This window comes from Barbus barbus, assembly GCF_936440315.1.
Source record: "Barbus barbus genome assembly, chromosome: 6".
Taxonomy (NCBI): domain Eukaryota; kingdom Metazoa; phylum Chordata; class Actinopteri; order Cypriniformes; family Cyprinidae; genus Barbus; species Barbus barbus.
This window is the reverse complement of record NC_136734.1, coordinates 19,400,165-19,427,512: the sequence shown is the minus strand read 5'-3', so window position 1 is coordinate 19,427,512 and position 27,348 is coordinate 19,400,165. Positions and strand designations below refer to the sequence as shown.

The following is a 27,348-nucleotide window of genomic DNA, read 5'->3' as shown; positions in this document are numbered from 1 at the left end:
TTTAACTTATTTCACATCATGATCTTTGCACCCAAATCTTTTGTTTGGGAAAAGAGAGAACAAGCTGCCAGAGAAAAGAGAACAGTGCCATCTACTGAAGTCTAGAAGAAAAACTTGTGGAATTTGTGCACAAAAATGTTTTTATTTCTTTTGTTGTCTTGTATAAAGATGGGTCAGTAGTTTTCCATTGTTAAGGAACACCTTAAAAACCTAGAATCCAAACACAACATAAGACAATTTCCCAACAACCTGTTCAAACAAATATATCACTTCAAGCCATTTAAAATATTGCAAATTTTTCACAAGCAAGCATATTTTTCAAAAATAACTAGCATTTCTTAAAAGCAGCCTCTGACAGGCACAAAGAACATTTCAAGGGGAAAAATCGTTACATAAACTTATTTTTTGAACTGCAGCCAATAACACAAAACACCTCATTAGGGACATGACAGAAATCAACAGGTTCATATGAATCCTCAATTATGACAGCTGTAACAAATTCCAGAAAACTGATAGACTGTATTTTTAACACCTCATTAATTAACCATATCCAGATGAATTCAGGTAATTACAATCATAACGCTTGTTTAAACAGATCCATAGTAACAAACATGAATACATTCATCGATAACTGTAACGCTCCAACCTGACATTAGAAGTGTCTATTACAGTGTAACAATGCTGCTGTTGTCCTTATTCATTTCTATCACAAAAACATGAATAAAGCTTAAGATCAAACAAAACTACAACTGCTACATACAAAATAATTACAATGTACCAGCTGTACTACAATGTACCAGTCATATTTGACATTTTATGAGGTCAAATCACTCGGCTAGAATCAAAAACCTGGAAGTAATTTAACATTTGCGCTGTCATTTGAGACAGTGAGCACAGATTCTCACACTCTGAGCAAAACTAAACATTTATGTATGGAATTAAAATTATATTACAAATACATGCATAAAAACGCACAAATATTCACACTCAGCAACATCTCATGATATTTTCTAAGTTTTTGTGCATTAAAGCAAAATGATGTGCATGTATTTGTGGACTGTATCACGAGTTTACAAGAAGCTGGATACATGTGCACTTTGACGCATACATTTGTGCGAGGTTGTGACTCCATATTTTTTAACCAGCTAAAAGCATTTGACATTTTCAAAAACAATTCCTGAATATCATGAAAATCTGAGAAACATATGAAAAGAAAACATCACACACACACAAAAACCTTCAATCCTTGAAGAGCACAAATCAGTAGCAACCAGTGAAAAATGTAACAACTCTCAATCAGTGATGTGACTTTAGAGACCCTTTTTCGTCTTGTGGCAATTTGACAAAAGTTAACTAAAGCCTTGTACATGAAGACGTGCTAACAAATATTTCTATATGTCAAATCACATGGGTAAAACCACCCATGTTTTTCTCATTGCCTCTTATACATGTAAAACAGAACTGTAAAATATTTCAGCTTCATCAGAATGTGCATAGCAAAACTCTAAATAAAATCTGCACCTAAATGTTTTAGAAATGCTAACATAATATTTCCAATGCCAAACCTTTACCTATATGCAAAGCCTGCACAAGAAGCACATAATATACACACGCAACTCTAAATTAAACTCCAAAATACATCTTGTGCAAAGGATGAAAGTTATGGAAAATTTCTAAGGCAAGAACATTTACACAGTGCTGGATTGAAGCATTGCAGATAACGCAGATGATTAAAAATTCACTTCCACATACATAAAACTTAATCTAGAAGAAAGGGGGATTGTGATCACACTCATGTAGCATAATTTCAGAATTATTATTATTATTTTTTTTTTGGCAAATCATGATAAGGGCATATTTAAGAGACACTGATGGGAGGTTTTGGTCTTTAGCCACCGCCATTAAGTAAAAGAGTGTAAATGCATCATGATATTTTAACAACAACCAGATTTGCCCTGAGCAAGCAGAATCTCTGAATAGTGCAAATAGTGCTTGAGGCCAGAGCCATACACATACGGAGTTGGGCTCCAAGTGAACTGCAAAAAGACAACGCATCAGCCTTCCCCGAGCAGCAACTAACACTAAGGTTATGACACAGGAAATTATATGCTGACTATACGGTTTCAATTCACTTGGAACTTGGAGAAAAGATAATACATATGCTTTACAATTAATATCCAGACTTGTTCATTTACATAAGCTAACATTAAAGGCTAAATGTTCTCAGGCAGATATTCTGGCAAGCTTCTGGCTAGTTTGCAGCTCACTGGAGAACTCAGGAAAATTCCCTATAAGATGCCCTGAAAATAAATATTTTTTAAACGGCCCTTTACGTCCAAGTAAATCTGCCCTTCTGTCTTGAGTTTGGCCTAATGTTGTACATTTATGGCTCTGGCTGTTGTGACAGTAATATCGCTCATGTGCCCGGTGACGTCACCTGAGGGAGTGAGAGGCACGAGAGAGGAGCCGTCTCCTCCTCACACTATAACATGCTCTGCAGCGTGCTCAAGTTTTTCTCCATCCATCGCATGTTCAGCTTAATGGTCTCAATGGCCTCCTGCACGATCCTCATCTGAGAACCTTTCGTCCCCAGAGAAGTGAAGAAGTTCTGGGCCTGGACGAGAAAAATAATGATGTAGTAATAATACTTCAAGTAACATTTAACTGTTTTTCATTTAACCAAATGTATGGGGGATGAACAAACCTCCACGAGATGTGTTTTTGTGGAAAACTGACTGGTTGCGGACATGATGATGCTCTGAATGGCAAAGGATCCGACAGGAAATCTTGCATGAAAAAAAAATGGAACAGAAACATTAAATTGCAGCCCAAATACTGTAACGTGTAAAAAATTAGTTCAATATAAAACCCCATTGTAAAGGTTTAAATGCAAATGATCAACCCTAAAACATTAGAAAATGCATTAAGATATTTATATTTATCAGCACTTTTCTGAGATGTCCTAACAAAATGACTAAATTACAGTACAAATGTGCATACTAAGTACACTAAATCAATGTGTTTGGGGTCAATAAATTTAATGTTTTTTTAAATAAGTCTCTTATGATCACCAACTCTGCATTTATTTAACCAAAAATACAATAAAAACAGTAATTTGTGAAATTTTATTACAATTCAAAATAATGCTTTTCCTTTTTTTAATACATTTTAAATGTAATTTATTCCTGTAATGGCAAAAGACTTCATAGTCACAAGATCCTTCAGAAATGATTCTAAAATGATGATCTGTGGCTCATTTTATTCAAAAACCATTACACATTTTCAAGATTGTTTGATGAATAGAAAGTTCCAAAGAATAGCATTTTGAAATATTTACTGTCACTTTAGAACATTTTAATGCACCCTTGAAAAATAAAATAAAAACTAAAGTATTAATTTCTTCCGGCAAAAAATGTTTTAAAACATTTAGGACCTTTCCCCACTAAATAAACACTCTGTAAGGTGTTTTCCTGACCTTATCCCTTGATATCTTGTTATTATAGTTATTAGCATATGCACATGACATTTACATTAAATGTGTCGATTCAAAATGTTGCTAAAAAAATATATTTCAGTAAACTCCTCCTCCGGATTTTTTTCTTATACTATAAGTTCACCACTCACTTTTGAGTGATTTTGTCCCAGTTCTCCTTCACAAAATCCCAAGCGTAGAGGTAGCCAGCAAAGTTCTTGCAAATTGTGTTGATCACCAAAGGAAATTCTTGAGTTTGAATCTCACTCCCATCAAGACTTCTCTGTAGAATCCTAAAAGGGAAACCAAATTAAATTCAGATATGCTTGTGCTGACAGCTCAAACGATTTTCCCTCTGACAGAACATGTTGTTCAGCCTTACCATATAATTTTCCGTACATCCTGAGTGCTGGCCAAAGCTTCCAATGTTTTGCGCTTCTCTGGGTCATTGATGGAGTGTTTATACACGTCTAGAAGCTTACCCCATCCTTCATCTGTCTGAGCAGCAACTTTGAAGACTGTTCTCATGAGATCACTGGGAATCCTAAAACAATAAGACATATATCACAAGATGTTCCTCTGTTCTCAAGAATTACTGCGGTGAGGAGTACAAAAGTCAAGAGCTTTAGACAACAGCCCTTTCCTTCTCCTTTTTGCAAGTCACAAGATTGAAAGAGAAATTATTCAGCCAAGAGTCGATCACCACACAAACTTACTGAGAAGTCTTGTTGGAAGTGATCCACTGATCAAACAGATGTTTGGCCTTTGTTGTGCAGTTACTTATGTAAAGAGAACATGCCATCTCCAGCAGGGCAGATCGAAGTGTCATCTTTGACACAGAAGATTCCAGATCCCATGACTGACTCTCCATTAAACTTCCAAAATGCTCCTCAATGTAACTCTGCAAAGATTGAATTCCAAGAAAACATTCAAACAAGTTTTTTTATATAAGATTAAATAAAGAGAGCCATTTGAGTACAACAGCCACACAAGATGTTGCACTTACCCTCATTCTAGAGGCCAAGTTCAGCTCTGATCTTTTGTCCAGCAACCTGTAGATCTGACCAAGCTGGAAGAGAGCTTCGGTCAGAGAAGCAGTCTCTGTCTCATTTCTGATGAAATCCATTAGATTTAAAACTTGTGTGAAAGGCACCTTGTCTGATCTGGAAGAACGTTGAAGTATATATTCTTTATTTTCACTCATTTACTTAAAAATGTACACTACTGTTCAAAACGCTGGGGTCAGTAAGACTTTTTTGTTTTGTTAAAAATCAACACGTTTATTCAGCCAAGGATGCATTCTTTTTTTTTTTTTTTTTTTTTTTTTGAACTTGCTATTCATTAAAGAATCCTGAATAAAAAAAAAATGTATCATGGTTTCCACCAAAAATATTAAGCAGCACAACAGCTTTCAACATTGACAATAGTAGAAAAATGTTACTCGAATGTCTGAAGGACCAGGTGATGTTAAAGACTAGAGTAACAGCTGCTGAAATTCAGCCTGATGTCACAGGAATAAATTAGTTATAGTGTATTAAAATATGTTAATATAGAAAACAGTCATTTTAAAATGCAATAATATTTTACAGTATTGCTTTATTTTTTATCAAATAAATATAGCCGTGGTGAGCACAAGAAACTTCTTTCAAAAGATGAAAAAATCTTACTAACTGCAAACTTTTTGCATACTGGTTTTGATGGGCATTACAGTATTATCATATCAGAGATGTTCTTGAATATGCACTGCACCCACAATAATCAATTTTGGCGCAATCATTTCTGGTGATTTTTTTCAGTTGTTTATGATGACTATTTAAATTATTATAAAAATGTGAATCTATGTAAAACAAAGAGCAAAAGAGAATTTTGTCCAAAAAAAAAATTTAATCTGAATCTCAATCATATTTGATAAAATGTTATTTCCAGGTTTTCCATGATTGTGACAATTCTGCACCTTCATCGTTTTAAAGTCATGTCTAATTATATTAAACCTTCTTTTAAATGCAGATCTACCTGGAGAGAGCAAAGATGTTATTGATGAGAGCTGCTCTGTCTTTACAGGTGAGGACATTCACATCCTCCTTCAAAGCACCAATCAAGTCATTCCATCCCTCCTGATCATAATTCACTATGTAGAAGCCATCACTCCTGAAGTTGAACTTCAACCACTTCACCTGATCTGGAAGCGTTAATGTGGCTGGAAAAGATTTAAAGCAACAAGCAATACATTACTGAATATTTCCAGTAGTTAGAAACATCTGTCTATGCCAGTACACTCAGTGCTGAGCACAATACTCACCTGTTTTATCCTTGAGATGGAACACTTGCTTGCAGGAGCTGAGAACACCACATTTGTCGGTCACATACGTCAGGGGAATATGCCACAAGCAGCTATGGGTAATGCAAAAGTGGATCAATTAACATTCGACATTGAGAGAGGATGAGTTCACATGAAGCTTGGTTTTTTTTAATAGATCAATATTAGACTTTGACTCTGATCAATATAAAAGTCCCTTTTTAAAACATTCGCACCTTAAAACAAACAAGACTATTCTTTCCCATGACATACACCAGTGGGGTCGATAAGATTTGATTTAAAAATGTTTTTGAAAGAAGTCTTTTATGCTCACCAAGGCTGCATTTATTCGATCAAAAATGCATTGAAAACAGTAATATTATGAAATTGTATTATAATTTAAAATAATATTTTTCTATTTTCATATATTGTAAGATGTAAACTATTTCTGTGATGGCAAAGCTCACCTGCTGCTCAAGAAACATTTACTATTATCAGTGTTGAAACAATTGCTGATACAAATACTTCATCCAATTTACTCACCCTCAGGCCATCCAAGATGTATGTGACTCTTTTTCTTCAGTAGAACACTAAAGATGATTTTTAGCCAAAACCATAGTTCTTGGTTACTCTTAAAATGCAAGTCAATGGCTACCAGCACTGGAGAGTCAGAAAAAGCGTATACAGGCAACACAAAATTAATACCTGTGGCTCCTGACGATATATAAAGTGAAGTGAAGTGACATTCAGCCAAGTATGGTGACCCATACTCGGAATTCGTGCTCTGCATTTAACCCATCCAACGTGCACACACACAGCAGTGAACACACACACACCGTGAACACACACCCGGAGCAGTGGGCAGCCATTTATGCTGCGGCGCCCGGGGAGCAGTTTGGGGTTCGGTGCCTTGCTCAAGGGCACCTCAGTCGTGGTATTGAGGGTGGAGAGAGCGCTGGACATTCACTCCCTCCACCTACAATTCCTGCCGGCTGGGGACTCGAACCCGCAACCTTTGGATTACAAGTCCGACTCTCTAACCATTAGGCCACGACTTCCCCGTCGTGGCCTAATGGTTAGAGGTCTTATTGAGGTCTTATGAAGTGAAATGATTGGTCTGTGCAAGAAATTGAACATCATTTACAACATTATTACCTCAACATATCATCAGGAGCCACAGGTATTAATTTTGTCTTGTCTGTACATGCTTTTTTGACTTACAAAGTGCCGGTAGCCACTGACTTGCATTTTATGAAACACCAAGGACCATGGTTTTAGCTAAAAATCTTTGGTAACACTTTACTTAAAGGCTTTATGTATAATGCATTATAAAGGGTTATTAAAGGGTATAATTATTCAAAATGTGTATTGTAATACATTATATCTTGTCGTAAATAATTATAATTGAATCTAAATTGCATTGCAAGTGTTATAATGTATTACCTGTGGTAACAATTATTCATGAGATTGTACAAAGCATTACAAGGCATAATTAATGCATTACAACTACTTTTATAATGCACTAAACATAAAGGCTTTAAGTAAAGTGTTACCAAATTTTCTTTACTGTTCTATTGAGAAAAAAAAAAAAAAAAAGTCATCTACATTTTGATGGCCTGAATCCCTTTTATATTTTTGTGGAAACTGGATTACATTTCTTTAGGATTATTTGATGAATAGGAAGAAACACTTTTTATTAACGTATAAAATGATTAGTAATACTAAAACAAAGCTTACTGAACCCAAACTTTGGAACACTAGTTTTAACAACTCAAACAACTTTGACAGCCCACAGCCCATAATTCATTATGATACATTTTTAGAGAAATGTTCACAGCTGCAGTAAAAGTCCTCTACCTGTCGTCCGTGCTGTTTTCAGCATTCAGAAGAAAATGTTCTTGCGTCAGTGTCACTTGAGTGCCGCTTCTCTTCACTGTGACCAGAGGAAAGCCCTTATGAACAGTCCAGGTGTTCATCATCTCAGATACACTTAAGTTTTGTTTGCTCACCTATGGAGAACATGGATGTTAGCGCACACTAATAAAACATGGCTCAGATGTCAGCTCAGTTGCTTCATCATTATGTAAAAGTGCATTACATTTATCACACTCAGAACATGTATTTGTTTTGCTCTCGTAAATAATGAAATGCAATCACAATGCAGGCATCATAAGTTCATCTTGCTTAGAGAAGGTCTGACCTGGGAAAGACTGTTCCATAAGTCTTCACTTTCTGTGTTTGAATGGTTATAATTGTGTAAGTACTCAATCACTCCTTTTCGAAACTCCCCATCTGTGAGTGTTGCATTGAGCATCAGTAGTATCGAAGCCCCCTTGTGTGAAAAGGCAGACCAAGAAACATGTTTAAGTTCTGAGAATACCTATACAATCAATTATGCTAAATGAAAAATGGTTACATTACACCACAGGAAGAGGGTTTATTAAAGCTACTTTACAAGCAACAGGTAATTTATGACGTACCTTCTCATAAGACACAGAGTCAAACATCTCTTCCACCTGCTCAGGGGTGCTCACGACAGTAGACACTGGGTGGGACGAGTTCAACGCATCTTTGGCCAGCGCTTTAAAGCGAACATTTAAGAATTCAGTGTCCTGGAAATGAAAGAAACAAGATCAAATACAAACATTTTGAATGACACGCATTCAAATAGGTGTTCAATTCCAGCTTTCTCAAAGTCGACTCCCACTGTAACGAAATCGACTTTTCGTCTCCATTTACTTTACATCAAAACAGGGTCAGGTAAAAAATACAAGACTTTTCCCCCCGACATGAAGCTTTAAAATTCATTGTATTAAAACACATTTTTAGCGTGGCTGTCCAAATCAGTCCAATTTAGAGATGAAGTTAACTTGAAACGAAGAGAAACCTATCAACGTTATTACCTAGTTGTTGCCAATACCTAATGTTACAAAGGTAAATGTCACGAGAAACAGCCTTGTTGGAATATTATTTCAGAAGAGAGAAAGTACTGTACATATTATATGACGAATTCATATATTCATACGAAAGTTATAACAGTTGGATGATGGCGTTAAATGCCCAAATGCAGAGGAGAGTTCTAGATAATAAAAAGTATTAAAATAATACATGCAAAACTACTTTATGATTACTCATTACACGCTTTTCATCAGATTCATTTCAGGTTCTTTTTATTTTCATAAAAGTGAAATAACTGAACGTAAATATTATCATTTTAGAAGAAAATTTAAAACGGCACTAAGAGGCTTTTGCATCTGAACTCTTCATTTCTTAATTTAGAATAAAACTTACGATGTCAAGGTCCGGGAACACAGTTTCAATTGACATATACTGCATGTAAGTTGCAAATCCTTCATTCAGCCAGAGATCATTCCACCATCGCATAGTGACCAGATTTCCAAACCACTGAACAGAAAAAGACCCATACATGATAATGAACACAGCATGTCTGACTAGACTTTTCAACTGAAGACATTACAAGACATTACATCCAAGACATTACATTTATATTAGACTTATAAATTATGCTATCATATGTTTTATGTCAATATCCCTATTGTCATTCACTTCACTCAAGAATTTGGAGTAAAAGCTTAAAGGGAGAGTTCACTCAAAAATGAAAATTCTGTCATCATTTATTCACCCTCACATTGTTCCAAACCTGTATGAGTTGGACACAAAAGGGGATATTCTGAATTAAGAGTTTTCTTTTTTTTTTGGCGAACTATGTCTTTAAGAAAACAATTTGAAGTAGGTCAACTTTGTAATCAAAACCAGATGTAAATGATACTTAAATACACACCCTGGTAAAGTTGTCACCATCTCAGACATTTCTATTGCGTGTTGTTAATTATTTAAACGTGACTATTATTTCCCTGTCATGAGAATATTGCTTTATTTTTAAAGTGAATTACCTGGTGGGCAAGTTCATGAGCAATGACAGAGGTCACCAGTTGCTTGTCTATAGAGGAGGAATTACTCCCTACTAGCAAAGTCGTTTCGCGGAATGTGATTAGACCCCAGTTCTCCATGGCTCCAGCGAGGAAGTCAGGAATAGCCACTAGATCTATTGATTTGAAAGACATTTGGTAACGTAATTTCACAGAAACGACATAGCGTGTATGTCCAGCTATTCTAGGAATAGTTTAATCCCTGTTTGAAGAGTTTCTTTAAGGAAAGGCGTCTTACCCAGCTTGCTTAATGGGTAGTCGTACTCAAAGAACGTATTGTAGAACTCCAACAGTGCGCAAGCTGTGTCCAGAGCATACTGCACTTGTTCCTTTTTGTCTGGAACAGCATACACAGACACCTGCATAAAATTTGCGGGAAAAAAACAAAAACATAATTCAACATATTTCCACAACCTTTGTAACACAAGACATTAATTTTAAGAAGAACACATACCATAGTTTTAGAGACATTATTACTGACACTGATGAAATCAGCCACAATAAACGCAACTAGGTAAGTGCTCATATTAACACTTTTCTCAAACTCATCTTCTTGAAGCCCATCCTTTAATTCTGTGGTTTTGACCTAGACAAAAAAAAAAGACAATAACATCACAAGACTTATATTATAACCTGAAGAAAAACTTGCATGACAATATATATAACTTTAATTATTAATTATTAAATATTAAACAAACTGTAAATGTAAATAATAAAACAAAGAGAAGATGTGTATGTGTGTCTAATATATATATATATATATATATATATATATATATATATATATATATATATATATGTGTGTCTGTGTGTTTGTTCTATACACACACTATTAAATAAAAAAAAAATTAAAGATTTTATGTATCAGTCTCTCAGTTTTCTGTTAGATAGACTAAAATGAAATAAATGTTACAAAATATAATGGCATAACTGAACAGCAATTAAAATATTTTATGTATTATCCTCATAATTTAAAGTGAAAAAGAAAAAAAAAAAAAACAGAAAAAGAAATAAAGAAAAAATAACTACCTTGGGCATGTTTGAAAGGCTGATGTACTTGCTTTCTCTGGTCATCTTAATTGTAAAAGTTGATTTAAAAGCTGGCTCGTCAAAACAAGGAAAAGCCTTGCGTGCTGCCAAGGGCTCAAACTGAGTAGCAGCCAAAACTCTAGAAGAAGATGGAGTGAATTAAATGATCAACACGCTGAAGCCAAATAGTTAATTCAAACATATCCTAACTGTTCAGAAGGCTAAATAAAGGTTAATTGGGTTGCAAATACCTTTTTATACCCTTTGTGTCGACATATGAGCTGTTGTAGAAGCCATCATAGCTGCTGGAGAGGTTTGCTGTGTAGTTAATGCTCAAAACGTATTGTCGCCTCTTAAGATCTTTTGGAAATTTGATGGCGATTTGCTGCCAAGGTTTGTACTCCAGGAAGTTGACCTCTTTGCCTTCAAAAGTGACATTGATTATGTTCATATCAGAACTGTGAAGGACAATATTCTTCGTTTCATGAAAGACTTGCACTAAGATGGATACACTGCCTTGGAAGGTCATCAGGGTCAGGTTGGGATGGAGTGAAATATTGTAATGCACAGGATGCACACTGAGCGGTAATCTCAGCTTGGCCCATGGGAAAAGTTCCTTGTTTGTGGAAATGGGATAGATGCTGTCCATGGTCGAATTGGTCTTCTGGCAGCCCGCTGTGGTGAAAGTGCAGCCTAGCAGGAAGTACAAGACCATTAACATGGAGGCCACCAGAACCAGGACAACAACACCTACCACCATAGTCTTCATCGAAGGCTTGGAGCACGATGCAGAATGCTGCTGTCGGGTGTAGGGTGAGTCAGCGCTGCGCTGGTTGGAACTGCGATTCATGAAGGACATTCCAAGAAGACGGGCAGACGATTCGTAATCTTCCTCGTCTTCATCCAGATCGTTTTCTCCAAGGCCTCGGACTAACAGTCGCGAGCTGCGGGGTTCATAGACCACATCGTCTGAGTCGATAGGGTAGGATGGGGACTCCTTCGCCAAATCCACCACATCTGGCTCTTCCTCAAACATGCTGTTCTCAATCATGTTCCTGGGCAGTGGAGCTCTTTCTGTAGGTTACAGTGGAAACAGAAAATGGTGTGTGAATACAAAAGTGGCTTCCTGTTGACAAGAGAGCTGCCGTCTAAGACAACTGAGAAGTTTTCTTAAAAGTGGAGCGATTTTGTAGTCAGCCCACACAAGTGTTTTAAGTCAGAGAGTAAGCAAGTAAATGAAAATGAAACTAAAGATGAAAAAAAAGCTACTTTCAATGCATCTGTGCAGACAAACATTAAGACTGTTCCTGTAAATACTTGCACCCATGGCCACAGGCTGTCACCAGCGTACAGCATAACCTATGTCATACTCAATTCAACGTGCCTCGATTATTGTCTGCATAAGATTTTTTCAATACCCTGAGAGAAAATAAAGTGTCTGCATTGTTCCTCTTTTACTTCCTTCTTCAACAGAGAATTAGACTAAATAAATTCAATAACAAATCAAGGCGCTGGCTGAGTTAACAGTGATCAAATTACCATTGATCACATTGCTTGAATGTGTTAAATGTGTCCTACCTTCTGACCTCGGGTCAAACTCAGGTCTGCTGCACAAATACTCTTCTTCTTTAAGTGATCTGAACTTCATCTTCTTTCACATGCCTCATTTACTTGTAGTGCAACACTTTCATTTAGTACGGTGTAATTTTTCAATAAATACTTTCTTTGTAAATCTCACAAAAACATGTCAAGGTCACATTTCTAGAACCAATCACAAATTTTGCAAATGTGATTAAAACTCAGCCTATTTTTAAGATGCTCTGCATTATGAGATTATATTCATGCTGATTAAAGTTAACAAGAAATGGAAGTTGTGATCGCCTTTTTTTTCCAACTGTGATGTGTATCTGAGCGCAACGGCTTCTCTGGCAAGAAAAAAACTAGGACAGGACTCGGTTTTGTCCATTGGGAATTGACTGGATCATTGTCATTTGCTAATTGCTGTGATCTCATGTGAGTGACAGGTTGCTGGAAGGGACAGATTATAGTCCCGCCCTCATGCTGACGTCATTGCGAAGAGACGTTAACGTTTTTGATGAATGATTAGGAGGGAGCATTAAAAAATAATGATGTATACTGATAAATTGTTTATAATTTTCTATTTTTATAACAGCAAATGCACTGCAGTATTCAATAAAAAAAAGAGTTGTCAATTTCAGTGCTGTCATACGATTAATCGCGATTAATCGCACCCAAAATAAGTATGTTTACATAATATAAGTGTACTATAAAAATAAATACACACATACAGTATATATTTTGAAAATATTTACATGTGCATACATTTATATATTTATATTCTTATATTTTATATTACATATAAATATATTTATTATATAAACAACATATTTTTCTTAAATATATACATGCACGTGTTTGTACTTATATATACAGAAATATACACAGGACACACATGTAAACAAAAACTTTTATTTTGGATGCGATTAATCACGATTAATCGTTTGACAGCACTAATAAGCACTTTGACAGCACGAATTAAATTCTCATTACCGTATGATTCTTTATTTAAGCATGAAGGCCCAATTTCAAACATATACTAGCTGGAGGTTTAAATACTATACAATTTAAATACTCTCTTTTATATTAGGTATCAAGAATGTAACATCTTGCTTCATGGTATTTAAAAATATATAGGCAATATGACCCAGATATGTTCTTGATATGTTTTCTTAACATATAACTTTCTTAACAGTTAAACTTTCATTCAGGAAGTGAGTTTTTTTTGGTCTGCCACTGACAGATAACTGTATTTCGTGCCAGTTATATGGTTAAAACTCTTAAGTTACTTAAACTAGGAGAGAAGTAAAGAGAGTACTAAAAAGTGACAACCAGCTGGCCAGCCTGTCACACTTACACAAGACCATAAAAACAACAAATGTCACCTTGCCAAGACTGGGAGGAGATTTTGTGCAAAACATGAACCCTAAGACTCTTTGAAGATTTGAGTCTGATGCACGCAGACTAACAGATCAGATTTGATGACTTAAATGGAATAAAGTCAAATGCAGATGCTGACAGCAGAGCACTGCGAGACATCACGTGAATGACAGCCAGTCACCAAAACAAATAAACCACTGATCCGATTTACTGACATTTCCACCCCCTCATAAACACTGATACATTTTAATTTAATCAGAGGTCCTGTTACGACCTATTGAAGCACACTGTGAAATTTGGAAAGCAGATGCACTGATAGCCATTTAACTAAATGTTATTCATATGTGTCTGTTAGCCCGCTTGAACTCTGCATACATGATATCGTAATCAAACGAGCTAATTCTAAAATCATTTACACATAACCAGGATCACGATAAAAGCAAGTTATCACACTATAAGAGAAGTACTTGAGGAGATTAAATAGCATTATATATAAAACAAGGCGACGCGGCTAGCCGTAGCATGTTAGCTTACAACTTTTTGCAGAACACGACCTCGCGTCCAAATAAAGAGTTCATATTAGCTGCAGTCTTACCGCTTTCAAACGTCTCCATGCTTAAATGTTTAAATGCAGGTCTGAAGTCAAAAACAAATCCTCTTTCAGTTGAAAGTGCGGGTATTTAATCCAGGAAAGGGTGAAGAGTAACTCAACGCAGATCAGATCAACTGGTGCTAGCTCTCTCACTTCTCCGCATTAAAATCATTGATCAGCGGTTTATTGAGCCATCTCTGGACACTGTTTATCGATACAACAGCGGACACAAACTGAAAGTGGCAATCACTGCTGTAAAACAAGCGACACGAGTTTTACTTCCCCCTTCAGCTGCCCCGTTTAAAGAGACAGTCCCCAAAACTGGACTTTCTATGATATGCTGTTCAAACCCGTATGATTTTAATGTTTTCCCTGTAAAGCGTAATACATGGTTTTTAATGTATGTAAAATGAATGAAAGTCAGTATAAACTAAAAACAACAACAACAAAACGTGTAAAACCCAACACACTGTTTTTCATGTTTATATACTTCTTCCTTATTCACATTGCCATGTTTAATTGCATACATATTTTGTCTATCTTCCCTACTGTGTACATACGTCATTTGTCTGTCTATCTATCTATCTATCTATCTATCTATCTATCTATCTATCTATCTATCTATCTATCTATCTATCTATCTACGTTTATGAACTTCATTTTGATTCTTCTGATTCTGGTTACCAAACATTTTGGCTAATATGTCATTTTGTGTTTCACAAATACACATACGAGTAAAAGACGACAGGCTTTTCATTTTTTGGTGAACTATCCCTTTAAGACCCCTCAGCTCCTGCACTCCTAGAGAAATACAGCAGCTGACCTTGCTGCATGGCTGCAATATTGATTATGTTATGATTAAAGACAACCTCATATGCACAATCCCACAGACACATAAAGATTAACAAGTTCTTTGAATTAAAAAATGAACAAAGGTTTAATTTAACAGCGGATTTGATTAACACTGTCTTAATTTATAAGAAAAACAAAAACAAAAGTTCATAAAAAGATTAATTCATACCAATAGCTCCATATTCCTGCTGATTTAAATGGTTTGCCGATTCCATGCGCTAAGACAGACTGACATGCTCAACAAGAAAAACTGTAATAGCGTCAGTGTTCAGAAATTTGGACAGTCACATGCAAACAATTTGACTCTGTGAAAACACTACAATAGGCTGGTGTTTTCTCAAGAGCTTGCAGCGTGCAGCACATTTGGGCACCAGTGGAACCGTTATAAATAGTCAGGTCATTGTACTCTTAGAACAGCAGAATACTGTTTAGTGTAGGGGAATATACAGTGAACATTCTCACCAGATTAATAAATAGGCATCAAAATACTTGTAATTTTATGCTTGCTACATATTTAGGCTTAATTTTTTTTTTGCATTGTGCACTGGCTTGATGCAGTTGGTTAGGCTGGCCCTTTTCTGATTTTAAGTACCCTGGGAATGAAAGAGAAAATTTCATTCACACTTTTAAATTCTTAAATAATTTTAATGATTTAGTTTATTTATGTTTATTATTGGTAGCTACATTATGCCTGGCTTGAACGTAGCCTATTGTGAACTGAAGTAAAGCAATACTGCCTCCTAGCGACAGTAAAACACACGTTTAGGCCTACTTAGTTATCTAAATGGGGACGTTCTATACGCTTTTTCTGTTTTTATATACAGCTATTTATAAATAATATAACCTAGCCTAAGTATTTCACAAATGAGGACAATCCCAAAAGGAGGTTTTGAGAGATTTAGCTCACTTCCTGGTACAAATTTGTCCCCAAAATATATGTTTATAATCATCTTCATGCCCCTCAGTTTGGTTGGTGTCAATTGTTATTACTTTATCAAGATTTGTTTTTGTCTATTAATAGCTGCATCACGTAACTTATGATATTAACCAACATTAAACAGTGTTTTGAGCATGACAGATACCGGAGCAAACAAAGCGAATCTGAAGCAAACCTAATGAAGCTCATGTAAGTTTGTTCTGTGTGTCGGCAAATTATAGCTAAACACTTTAGACTCAATTCAAAATTTCTAAATTCCATATTTATATTGTATATTTTAAATAATATTTCTTGCTGATACTTTAAAGTTTACAGAAGAACTTGTGATGCTAACAAACAAGACTCGTGAAGGTGAAATGTCCAAAAAGTGATATCAGTATATGAAAACTAAAAGCAAGCACCGTTCTTTTAACAAAAAATTAAAGTCAAATACCTTATTTTAATACATTTTCTGTCTTTGTCATGTTTCATAAGAGCACATTTTTGTTTTTAGGCTAGACTCAGTTGCATCAACCCTTATAAAAAAAATATTTATTTTTATTCCAAACCCTATTCAGTTCATTACTGTTCAGTGTCTTCAAGTATGAATTTATGCCACAAATTAATAGGCAGTGTCCTATTAACATTAGTTAGAAAATGTGGCACAGCTGTCAAGAGACCAATCAGGAGCAAAGAAAAACAAAACCAACCTCTTTATCCAAGTAAACCAAAAAAGCAAACACATCATGCATTATATGCGCCGTTAATCTATATAAAAAATGCGAAACAGTAGAAAACTTGAAAAGTGGAGTTTCTGAGCTGATCCTGATACTGATTAATAAACCAAAAACCAATATACTAGTAAAAACTAGTATAATTTGAAATGTTGTTCTTCTTTTTACATTTTAGTTGAGTCTTTGCTGCAACCAAGTCCTCATGGTCTGTAGATTCCTCGTGAGCCACATAATGTTCTTCTCCACGTTTTCTGTGGCCACCTGTATGACACGTAGCTGAGACACCTGCTCTGTGATGGACTTGAAGAAATCCTCAACCTCAACACGAAAAAAACAAAAAGCAATGCTGTAAATGAACCATTAAAACAGATAACCATTCCCTCTAAACAACAAATAAACAACCCACCTCTCTCAACTCCTCAGTGGATGAGAACTGAGTTACAGTGCCTACAATTATACTTCTGATTCCAAAAGATCCCAGTGGAAACCTTTGATAATGAGACACAAGCATCTTATATTCACGGTAATGAGCACATCACAGCTAGTGTTATACTTCGCCTTTCTAACCTAAATAAAAAGCAGAGGATGGCACCTACTTTTCTACCAGTTCATTCCAATGTTTCTTCACAAAATCCCATGCTAGAAAATGGCCCACTGGATTTCTGGCCACCATGTATATGAGACTGGGTAAATTCTGTGTTTTTATTACAGTTCCATCCATTCCAAGCTGTAATAATCTACAGGAAAGATGGAGACATAAGAAGCATTGCATAATGTTAGGCCTCATTAAAATTAAAATTTGCATTCATATGTTTTAGCCCCTAGTAAATAAAGTCCAAAATCAAGCATTGCATATATAATATTGAGCAATTCTGCATTTAATTTCCTATCGGTGTATTTCATATATAATATCAATAGGATTTTGTAAGGTTCTTAAAGGTATAGTTCACCCTCATGTCGTTCCAAACCCATAAGACTTCTGTTCATCTTCGGGAAACAAATTAAGATACATTTGATGAAATCTGAGAGCTTTCTGACCCTGCACAGACAGCAATGCAACTACCACGTTCAAGGCCCAGAAAATAGTAAGGACATCTTTAAAATAGTAATATTCTCATAGCTTCATAAAATTACAGTTGAACCACTGATTTCACATGAACTATTTTATCAATGCACGTACAACCTTTCTGGGCCTTGAGCGTTTCAGATTTCATCAAAAATATCTTAATTTTTTTTTCCGAAGATGAATGAAGGTCTTACGAGTTTGGAATGTCATGATGGTAATTAATGACAGAATTTTCATTTCTGGGTGAACTATTCCTTTAGACTAAAATAAGTCTCTGCATTTATTTGATCAAAAATACAGTAAAAAACAGTAATACTCTAATATTATTCAAATTTGAAACATTATTACAGTTTATTCCTGTAATGACAAAGCTGAATTTTCAGCAGTTGAATTTTACTCATGATTCAAAGCTGAATTTTACTCATGATCTTTCAGAAATCATTCTAATATTCTGATTTGCTGCTCAAATATTTCTTCTTATTATTAGTAGTAGTACTGAAAACAGCTGTGCTGCTTAAAATTTAGGTGAAAACCGATCCATTTTTCATGATTTTTTTGAATAAAATCCAAAAGAACAGAATTTATTTAAAATGGTAACCTAACATAGTAACATTATAAATGCAGTGGTGGATAAAGTACACAGATCAAGTACTTGAGTAAAAGTACAGATACGTATAATAAAATATTACTCCAGTAAAAGTACTGCTTTTTCAATTTTACTCGAGTGAAAGTACAAAAGTACTCAATTTTTTATGTACTTAAGTAAAAAAGTACAGATAGATTTCATATAGACAATTTTATATAAGCAATTTTATATAGACTACTTTATTTAAATTTATATTAGCACATTTTTATAATCCTACTGGCCAAAATACCTGTGATTTTCCCAAAATAACCACTATATGGAGTCAAGATATATATTTTGTTGTTGATATGGACTACGTTGATGAGAGTGATGTAGTAATGTTCACTGTGAAGCTTACACTCCGATGTACCTGAGAGAAAACAGATTTGACCGTCTAATTTTAAGAAAAAAAGTGTTTTAAAATTTGTTTTGCGGAACGTCAATTATATATGACATTAGAGAATTATATTTTCATAATGATTTTTTCTTCTCAAACCTTGTCTGTGGTGTAAAAACACCCTTAGCCAAATCACTTCCCACTTTGATAATTACAGTAGTTACCATGTTCTGAACATCACATCCTTTCTTTTTCCCTCAGATGTAATCTATCTAGGTGGCTGAATAGACCAGCAATGGACCAGCAAGCTTGTTAGCTAGACAGTTAGCATCAGCTAACAATATTTACTTATTTTCAGTATGGTTATAAATAAACATTCCTATCTGTCTACTCGGCTAGATGATCTAAACAATATAAAAATGTATACTGTTGATAAACAATATAAAAACAGACATCACATAGAGCTACATGTGTAGCATTTTAATAAAACTGCTAACGTTACAGCAGCGGGGAATATGAACGTGTATGAGTTTTATTTAATCTGTGTTATTTCAATGTTTCTTTTTCTTACCTAAAACATAGAGACACTGACATTGATCTGTCTGCATTCAAGCATTTCAGTGGGCTTAAATAGATTCACAAATAACTGACAGTTTTGACCTAAATATGATTTTCAGTTACAATAATTAATCCTAAAATTCGACATTAGTAACTTGCTTTTCTCGGCATCGGACGCGCGCGCGCGCTCACAAGATCTCTTGTGAGTTCAGTTCACTGGAGACTCGCTCTAAACGGATCATTTGAATCAGTGAGTTTTCGATTCGAGAACAGCTGTAATCGGATCATTCCACTTCGTGAATGAATCGTTTGGTGCGATTTGCGAACCGATTTCACAGGTTCATTGAAAAGAATCAGTTTGTTCCTGAATCAGACACGCTTCTCGAAGCACGTGATGTATTATAAGGAGTAACGATATGTTTTATGAAATGTAGCAAAAAGCAAGATCTTATGCTTAGGAATGTAGTGAAGTAAAAGTTACTCAAAATAAAACTACTCCTGTAAAGTACAGATACTTGAAAAAAATTACTTAAGTACAGTAACGAATAAATTTTACTTCGTTACTGACCACCACTGTATAAATGTCTTTAAATATCACTTTTAATGCAATGTTGCCCAATAAACAATCAATTCTTTTAAAACATCTTACTGACCCCAAATGGTATAATTATACATACATATGACTTTCAATCTATTGATAAAAATGTACCTTGATAGTTTTTTAGAGTCCTTGCTGCTTGCTAAAGCTGAGAGAAATTTGCTCTTCTCTGTCTCACACATGGACACACTATACTTTTCCAGAAGGTAGGCCCAACCGCTGTCATCCTGGGCTCCAACCATGTAAACCGTCTCAGACACATCAGTGGGTAAGCTGTATATTTTGTAAAGCACAAGTCAAGGAAATCTACTTCCAAAATCATTTAAAATGATAAAAATGTGATTATATATTGGAGGGTGTCATTGCGGAAACAAATACTGTGTTGCCAAATCACCTGATTGTACCATTAGATTCCACCCAGCTATCATAGAGCTGCTTAGCCTTTTCCACACAAGGTGGATAATTGAAATCACATGCAAGGGAAAGAACCTCTTCACGAAGTCTCCGATCTGAGACTGTCCCATCATCGCTCCACGTCTGCTTGTCAATCACATCTCCGAAATACTGCAAGATGTAGGTCTGCAGGACAAAACCAGATGTAAGGTGGCTATACACACAATCAAGATAAAAAAAACTCATACAAGAAGTCTCGGAGGATCTCAACGTGTGGGTCTGCAAGCAGCCTTACTGAAATGAAAGACTCTTTGACGGATATGTGGAGGAATGAGGACAGTAAATTCGATTAGACTCCAGGAAATGTTTGTGTCATACCTTCAGATTATGAGTAACGTCAGCTATGTTTCTCTTCTCTATCAGCTTGTAGAATGATTGCAGATAGCCAATCCCTTGCAGGAGAGGAACATTGTGGGTCTCAGACTTCAAGTAACCAATCGAATCTAAAGCTCTGTCTAGTGACAGTCGTCCTGCACTGGATAATACAAAACAAAAAAAGAAGTAACATTACAAATGAGCTCATAGGATAATACAGTTATGCTTATTTTGCTAGCTAATATAGAATTTCCTGTTTTCCCTGTGAGCTGAGATATGCTTTATGAGTTGATGAGATCAATGCACTGCACATTAACTCACGTGACCAGCTGGAAGGCATTATGAATGAGGCTGGCTCGGTCCATAAAGCTCAGAGCAGTGTGGTTTACTCTCAGCAGCTCCGTCAGGGCGTTCCAGCCCTCTTCATCATAATGGACAATATAATATCCACTCATGTCAGTGTTGAGCTTCACCCAGTCAACTTTCTCATCCAGCGTCAACACATCTGGGTTGGAGAGATTGGTATATGTACAGTAAAATGTATATACAGTACATGTGTTGGCGAGACTAGGGCTAGTTTTCAGGCATCTTATGCCATTTAATATTACAGGCAGAAAAATATTTTTACACTATATGGGTTAAGCAGGGTTGTAAAACTGGAAAAGTAAAACTGAATACTTAGAAAAAAAAATTACAAAAGCATATAATAATATTACAAAAAAAAATCAAATTCAAAATATGACAACATATTAATAAAACAATAGGTATAAGAGTATATAAATAATAATACAATAAGACTGTGGGTAAGTTGCCACAATAGAACCTGCCATAAATAACCTATTAGCTTTTAAAATAAAAATATAAATGTTTGTATAAATGTATATAATGTGTGATCGATTTTCTTTTTTGCCAGATCTTACCTGATTTTGTGGTCAATACGTGCTTCATCTCATGTTCAGAGTGGCTTGTTTTGTATGTCAAAGGGATGTGCCACAGGTAGCTATGGAAAATAATTTTACATTTCTGTTATGAGGAGAGCTATCAATCATATTTTTACTGCCCTTAAAATTATGGTATAAATATTAAAGAGTGAAAGAACTACTGAATTAAACAATGAACCCATGTGATTTTCTAGTGCTTTACCCTTCTTGAAGTGAATTCCATGAGGGATCATTGGGCAGGACTATCTTTAAGAAGCGCTCTTGCCCAACATAAAGTTTCCTTCCTTGCCGCCTCACCGTGACCAGCGGTATGCCCTTTTGTAGAGTCCACGTATACATCATTTTCTTCAGGTCTATATGTTCCCCAGCAAAACGATACTACAATGCAAAGAGTTACACAAGGAGATATTCAGAATGTTAAGTATCACCTTCAAGGCACAAGAACACATGTTGAAAAATGTCGTTCATGATCTGTATTCTGTGTTTATGGAGTGCTGTGAATTATAAATAGCAAAAATGTAATATTTTATTCATGATGTGACATCTTTACCGCATTTTTAGTGGCTTGGGTACTGCTGTAACAGTATTCTCCTGCTGTAAAATCCTCCTCAGAACACGTCTGTGCAGAGAGTATAAAGATAAAAAGATAGAGTGTGAGTTTTTGTTTTGATGCTGGATTATAAATGTATGACAGAAAAAAGGCAGGGGATGAAGAAGTGACATACTTTAATAAGGCTGTCCCACAAGTCTTCATTTCTGGCATTGCTGTACCTGAACCTCCGAAGGTACCGAATTATGCCACTCTGAAAGCCTTCGTTTGTCAAGAAATTCCTCAGCATATGGAGAATACATGCTCCCTAATATTCAGTAATAAAGCAGATAAATTCGATTAAATAAAATAATTAAAAATGGTGAACATTTTAACATTGCTGAAGTATTTTCCTACCTTATCATATGACACTGTATCAAACATTTCCTTTATCTGAGTAGGGTTCTCAGCTAAACTGGAAATTGGTCTGGAAGAATTTAGAGAATCCCGTCCAATAGCTCCGAAACAGGTGTCCAGGAAGTGGTCCTCCTAACATGCAAAAGAAAGCATGTGCGACTCTAAAACCAGTTTGTTTATAGAAGTATTGGTGTGAGTATTTATTTATACATTTTTTAATTATTTATTTTCCAGTTTGCTTCCAGCCAAACAGGCGCTACTTTGAAATGCCTTGTTTTAAAAAAGCTCGCTCCCTCTTGTTTCGATGAGCTCTTTGGCATCGACTCTACTCGCTGTGTTTGGAGGAGGAGGAATGCTGCCTATGACCCCAAGAACACCCATCTCCACCGTCAAACATGGAGGTGGAGGTTTCTGCTAAGGGGACAGGACAACAGCACTGCATCAAAGGGAGGATGGACGGGGCCATGTACTGTCAGGGCCAGGGCATTGAAGCCAACCAGGGCATTGAAAATGGGTCGTGGATGGGTATTCTAGCATGACAATGACCCAAAACACACAGTCAAGGCAACAAAGGAGTGGTTCAAGAAAAAAGACATTAAGGTCCTGGAGTGGCCTAGCCAGTCTCCAGACCTTAATCCCATAGAAAATATGTGGAGGGAGCTGAAGGTTCGAGTTGCCAAACGTCAGCCTCGAAACCTTAATGACTTGGAGAGGATCTGCAAAGAGTAGTGGGACAAAATCCCTCCTGAGATGTGTGCAAACCTGGTGGCCAGAAACGTCTGACATCTGTGATTGCCAACAAGAGTTTTGCCACCAAGTACTAAATCATGTTTTGCGAAGGGGTCAAATACTTATTTCACTCATTAAAATGCAAATCAATTTATAACTTTTCTGAAAAGCTATATATATATATATATATATATATAAACACAAATATACACACAGAATAAACCCCTTCATGGTGATACATGTGGGTCTTGATCACCCTTCAGGGTTTACGATAATGACCACCTGGCTGTACATTACAACTTTCTTTCATTATACTGACAGAAATATCTGAAGCTTGAACATACAACTTTAAGCTCTGGATATACTGCCTCAAGTGAGACAAATTCCATATATCGGGCAAAGCCTTCATTCAGCCATATGTCATTCCACCACTCCATGGTCACCAGGTTACCAAACCACTGGGGAAAAGAAAGAAAGAAAGAAAGAAAGAAAGAAAGAAAAACAAACAGTAGTAAAGGTATTTACATTTAACTTACAATTACTTACTTACATTTAATAGCACTATTCTCCTGTAATTCATTGGTTTAGCTAATACCAGATGTGAATGAGAATGTATTTTATAGATAACCTGATGGGCCAGTTCGTGTCCTATCACCAGTGTAACCCAGAGCTTATCGGATGCTGATGAGATGTCAGGGTCGTACAGAAGAGACGTCTCCCTATAAGTAGTCAAACCCCAGTTCTCCATAGCTCCTGACTCAAAATCTGGAATCGCTATCAGGTCTGGCACATATCATAAAATAAACAACAGTGTAAATATCCAAAGGCACATCATGCAACTTATGCACTGAAACATTGGAAAGAAAGGTAAGATATGTACTCACCCATTTTTGGCAGCGGATAAAGTATGTTGAAATATTGTTCATAAAACTCCAAAAGCCTTAAAGCAGCCTCAAGAGCATAGTGTGTCTGATGCCATTTCTCTGGAACTGCATAAATAGAAATCTTTGGGAGAAGAAAAAACAGCTCATTCAAAATGCATTTCTCACCCGAGAGCCTGTAATGAAAACTTCATACAAGCTGTTGTGTTCACATGTTTCTGTTTCGTGTTGTTTGCTCTAGTTACTTACATTAATTCCAGTTGCAGTCATCCCACTGACAGATCTGAAGTCACAAACAATGAAGGCCAGCAGGTAAGAACTCATCTTCACACTCACTTCAAACTGGTCCTCCAACAGACCGTTGCCGATTTCCACAGTTTGTTCCTATAAAATAAATATTTTCAAAATTGTTTCATTTAAAAAATTATTATACCATTATAATTAACTATTAGTATTATTTTAATAATTATAATAACAATAATTTTGAAGTAAATTTGATTCTACAAATGGGCCTATACATTGATAAAATAGATTAAAAAAGAAAATGTTTTCAGAATTTCTATGTATTTTTCAAAGTTAATGTTTCAAGTTGTATCAAAGTTAATTTGACTTATGTTGTCTCTACATTGATAAAGTAGATGTATGAATTGAGCTTACTAATGGCATGTTGGACAAAGCTATGTGTGACGGGCCCCTCCTTATTCTGACAGTGTAGTTAGCTTTGAAAATGGGCTCATCGAAACATGGCAATGCCATTCGGGCAGATGTGGGCTCAAAGTGGGTGGACGCCAGGACCCTTTAGGGGAGAAAATTTAGATTGATTATTTAGAAATGATTTGCAATCTATTCTATGGTACGTTTTTACTGGTATGATTTATATAATGTTACATTTCAGCTATTTTTACTCTACCTTGTCTCCCCTGCTTTTGTCCTATATGTACTCTTATAAAATCCATAGAAGCCATCACTTAACGGTGCACCAAATTCCAAATACAGGAAGTATTTTTCCCCAGAGGTCAGAATCTTTGGAGAGAAGATGGCAATCTGTTCATGTGCCGGATATTCCAGCACCGAGAGCACTTTGTCTGACAGATGGACCTCATGCTCGTCCAGAACAGTGGCGGTGAAGATCTTGAGGTTCTTGCTGTGCAGCACCACCCAGTTTGTGTTGTTTTTGACATCGATTTCAATCTTCACAGAACCGTTGAACTTTAGGGTGGTGAGATTGGGATGAATAAGTAGATGATAATGTACAGGTACTATGTAGTTCGGCAGGCGCAATTTACTCCATGGAAAAGGAAGGCCGTTTGTTGCCAAGTTATCACCAGCAGAACTATTGCTGTCAGAAGACTGGACATAAAACTGTGACTCCAGAAAGAGCAAGATTACAAGCAAGAGATGCATAACGAAGGTTTTTGGTATTGCTGATTTTGATGGTGATCACTTTTGAGTTTTAGAAATTGACTGTGTCCTGTGGAGAGAAAAGCAAAGTTGGTGCTTCCGTGATGTGTAAATAATTGAAAGATTTATTTGCTTTTGCTGCACTTAATACTAAATCCCTGTATATTGCTCCTTCTTCTTTTGTGGTGGCTAAGCTGGGTCCCTCTAATTTCCAAAAGTGGAAAAAACTTGCCAATAAATTGTAAATTGTCTGCATACTTGTTAAAACAATTTGTGCACTATTACATTTTTTTTGTAGAGTTTGAGGGATTTAATGTGTAACAAAACTAGTATATTCCTACCATACATTAATGAATAAAATAAACTAAATAAATAAATATTGTAAAATGGTGTTTTACAAAAATGTATGCAGTTACAAAAATGGATGTCTTTATACGAATATAAACTCACTTTTTTTCTCTGAATTATGAGTTTGCATCTCACAATTCTGTTTTTGATTCCGCTATGAAATAGAAAATTTAAGAAAATAATAATAACCTTTTTTTTCTTCATCCTGTGCTGGAAACAAGCTTGCATAGTGAGGAGCATGCATGGGGAGTTAAATCTTTCTCATTCATTTTTATAAATTTCTGACAGTTTAATGTATCGCACTTTGTTACAGGGCTGTCAAACATTATTATTTCAACAAAACCTTTTTTACTAATTTTGCCTCTCGTCTGCCACTCTAACTGGAAAATGACCTACATTTCATCTTTACTTTGCATTTCCCACTCATTCATCATTCACGAAGCACTGGAGAATCTAGCACATGTTAGAATGATCAACATGCTAATTAAAATAAAAGACAACAATCGAGTGTTCTTAAAATAACACACATGGCAACACAGAGCCGTGCTGAGCGTTCTCTGTTGACCTCACTCTGTAACATGAGCCTGTTCACGTTAATACATTGACATCTGCTGTGACACAGTACGAGCTCTCTAGCTCTATTCTGGCATGTGTTTGTGTCGCGATGATGTGGTCTCTCTAAAGTAGGACGAGCATCTACTAACAACACTATTGAGGAGCACACTCATTTTAACCGTTCAGTGTTGTGTCGTTACCTGAATTTGAGCTGGATCATTGTGTCGGCTGGTTTCGTTTTCTCTTTCATTCGTCCTGCCCACAGTTTCCTGGTTTGCAGCAGTAGCTGCCGAGCATGTGCTGTCTGGCCGTGTCTCTGTATTCAAATGACAACACAGAGGGGCTCCAGCCGCCGGACAGAGGAATGACCTACAGCCATCAACACATTTTAATAAAATATATCCAGCCTCATGAGACTTTTTTTAAAATCATTAAAAAAAAACTTTAGAGCTGCAGCTACAATGTAGAAACCATAGTAAGTCCTAGTAAATTTCACAACTAATTACAATCCTAATATTAAACATGACATTTTACTGAAAGACTGACATTTTCTTGTAAAACACAGTAATCATTGTTTTATATATATATATATATATATAACAATATATATTATATATATTGTTATATATATTGTATATATATTGGGCTGTGTGATTGCCAAATATGTTAGTAATTGTACTAGCTTTCCCTATAAACTCTGCAACAAGGCACAAACTTCATTGTTACTTAAGACCTGAACCTGACTTGCAAAAAATGGCCAACGTCCAGTGATTGCTGCTACTTTTGTTTCATGTAA

At 35.8% G+C, this 27,348-nt stretch overlaps 2 protein-coding genes across 3 annotated transcripts; both read right to left on the bottom strand.

Moving 5' to 3' along the window:
• Window positions 1–119: 119 nt before the first annotated feature.
• Window positions 120–14,580, bottom strand: LOC306871358 (leucyl-cystinyl aminopeptidase-like). The gene is made up of 18 exons (XM_079419208.1): window positions 14,301–14,580; window positions 10,999–11,821; window positions 10,748–10,886; window positions 10,173–10,304; window positions 9,957–10,077; window positions 9,683–9,834; window positions 9,060–9,173; window positions 8,249–8,380; window positions 7,969–8,100; window positions 7,626–7,777; window positions 5,772–5,863; window positions 5,486–5,669; window positions 4,479–4,635; window positions 4,189–4,373; window positions 3,855–4,016; window positions 3,625–3,765; window positions 2,705–2,786; window positions 120–2,614 (listed from the first exon to the last, which is right to left on the bottom strand). Exons 1-18 carry the CDS (start codon window positions 14,317–14,319, stop codon window positions 2,483–2,485), a joined length of 3,051 nt encoding a protein of 1,016 aa, XP_079275334.1. The 5' UTR covers window positions 14,320–14,580; the 3' UTR covers window positions 120–2,482.
• A 632-nt stretch (window positions 14,581–15,212) lies between these two features.
• LOC306871359 (endoplasmic reticulum aminopeptidase 2-like) lies at window positions 15,213–26,870 on the bottom strand. 2 transcript variants are annotated; one of them, XM_079419209.1, is made up of 19 exons: window positions 26,753–26,870; window positions 25,159–25,719; window positions 24,906–25,044; window positions 24,498–24,632; window positions 24,252–24,372; window positions 23,996–24,150; window positions 23,712–23,825; window positions 22,639–22,770; window positions 22,418–22,549; window positions 22,243–22,311; window positions 21,895–22,070; window positions 21,672–21,751; window positions 21,073–21,256; window positions 20,755–20,911; window positions 20,378–20,562; window positions 20,095–20,256; window positions 17,396–17,536; window positions 17,206–17,287; window positions 15,213–17,117 (listed from the first exon to the last, which is right to left on the bottom strand). In XM_079419209.1, the coding sequence occupies exons 2-19, from the start codon at window positions 25,650–25,652 to the stop codon at window positions 16,971–16,973; spliced, it is 2,805 nt and encodes a 934-aa protein (XP_079275335.1). In that variant the 5' UTR covers window positions 25,653–25,719; window positions 26,753–26,870; the 3' UTR covers window positions 15,213–16,970. The 2 variants fall into 2 exon arrangements, with proteins under 2 accessions (XP_079275335.1, XP_079275336.1); XM_079419210.1 differs by having other exon boundaries at window positions 22,639–22,767; window positions 26,753–26,775.
• Between the last annotated feature and the right edge of the window lie 478 nt (window positions 26,871–27,348).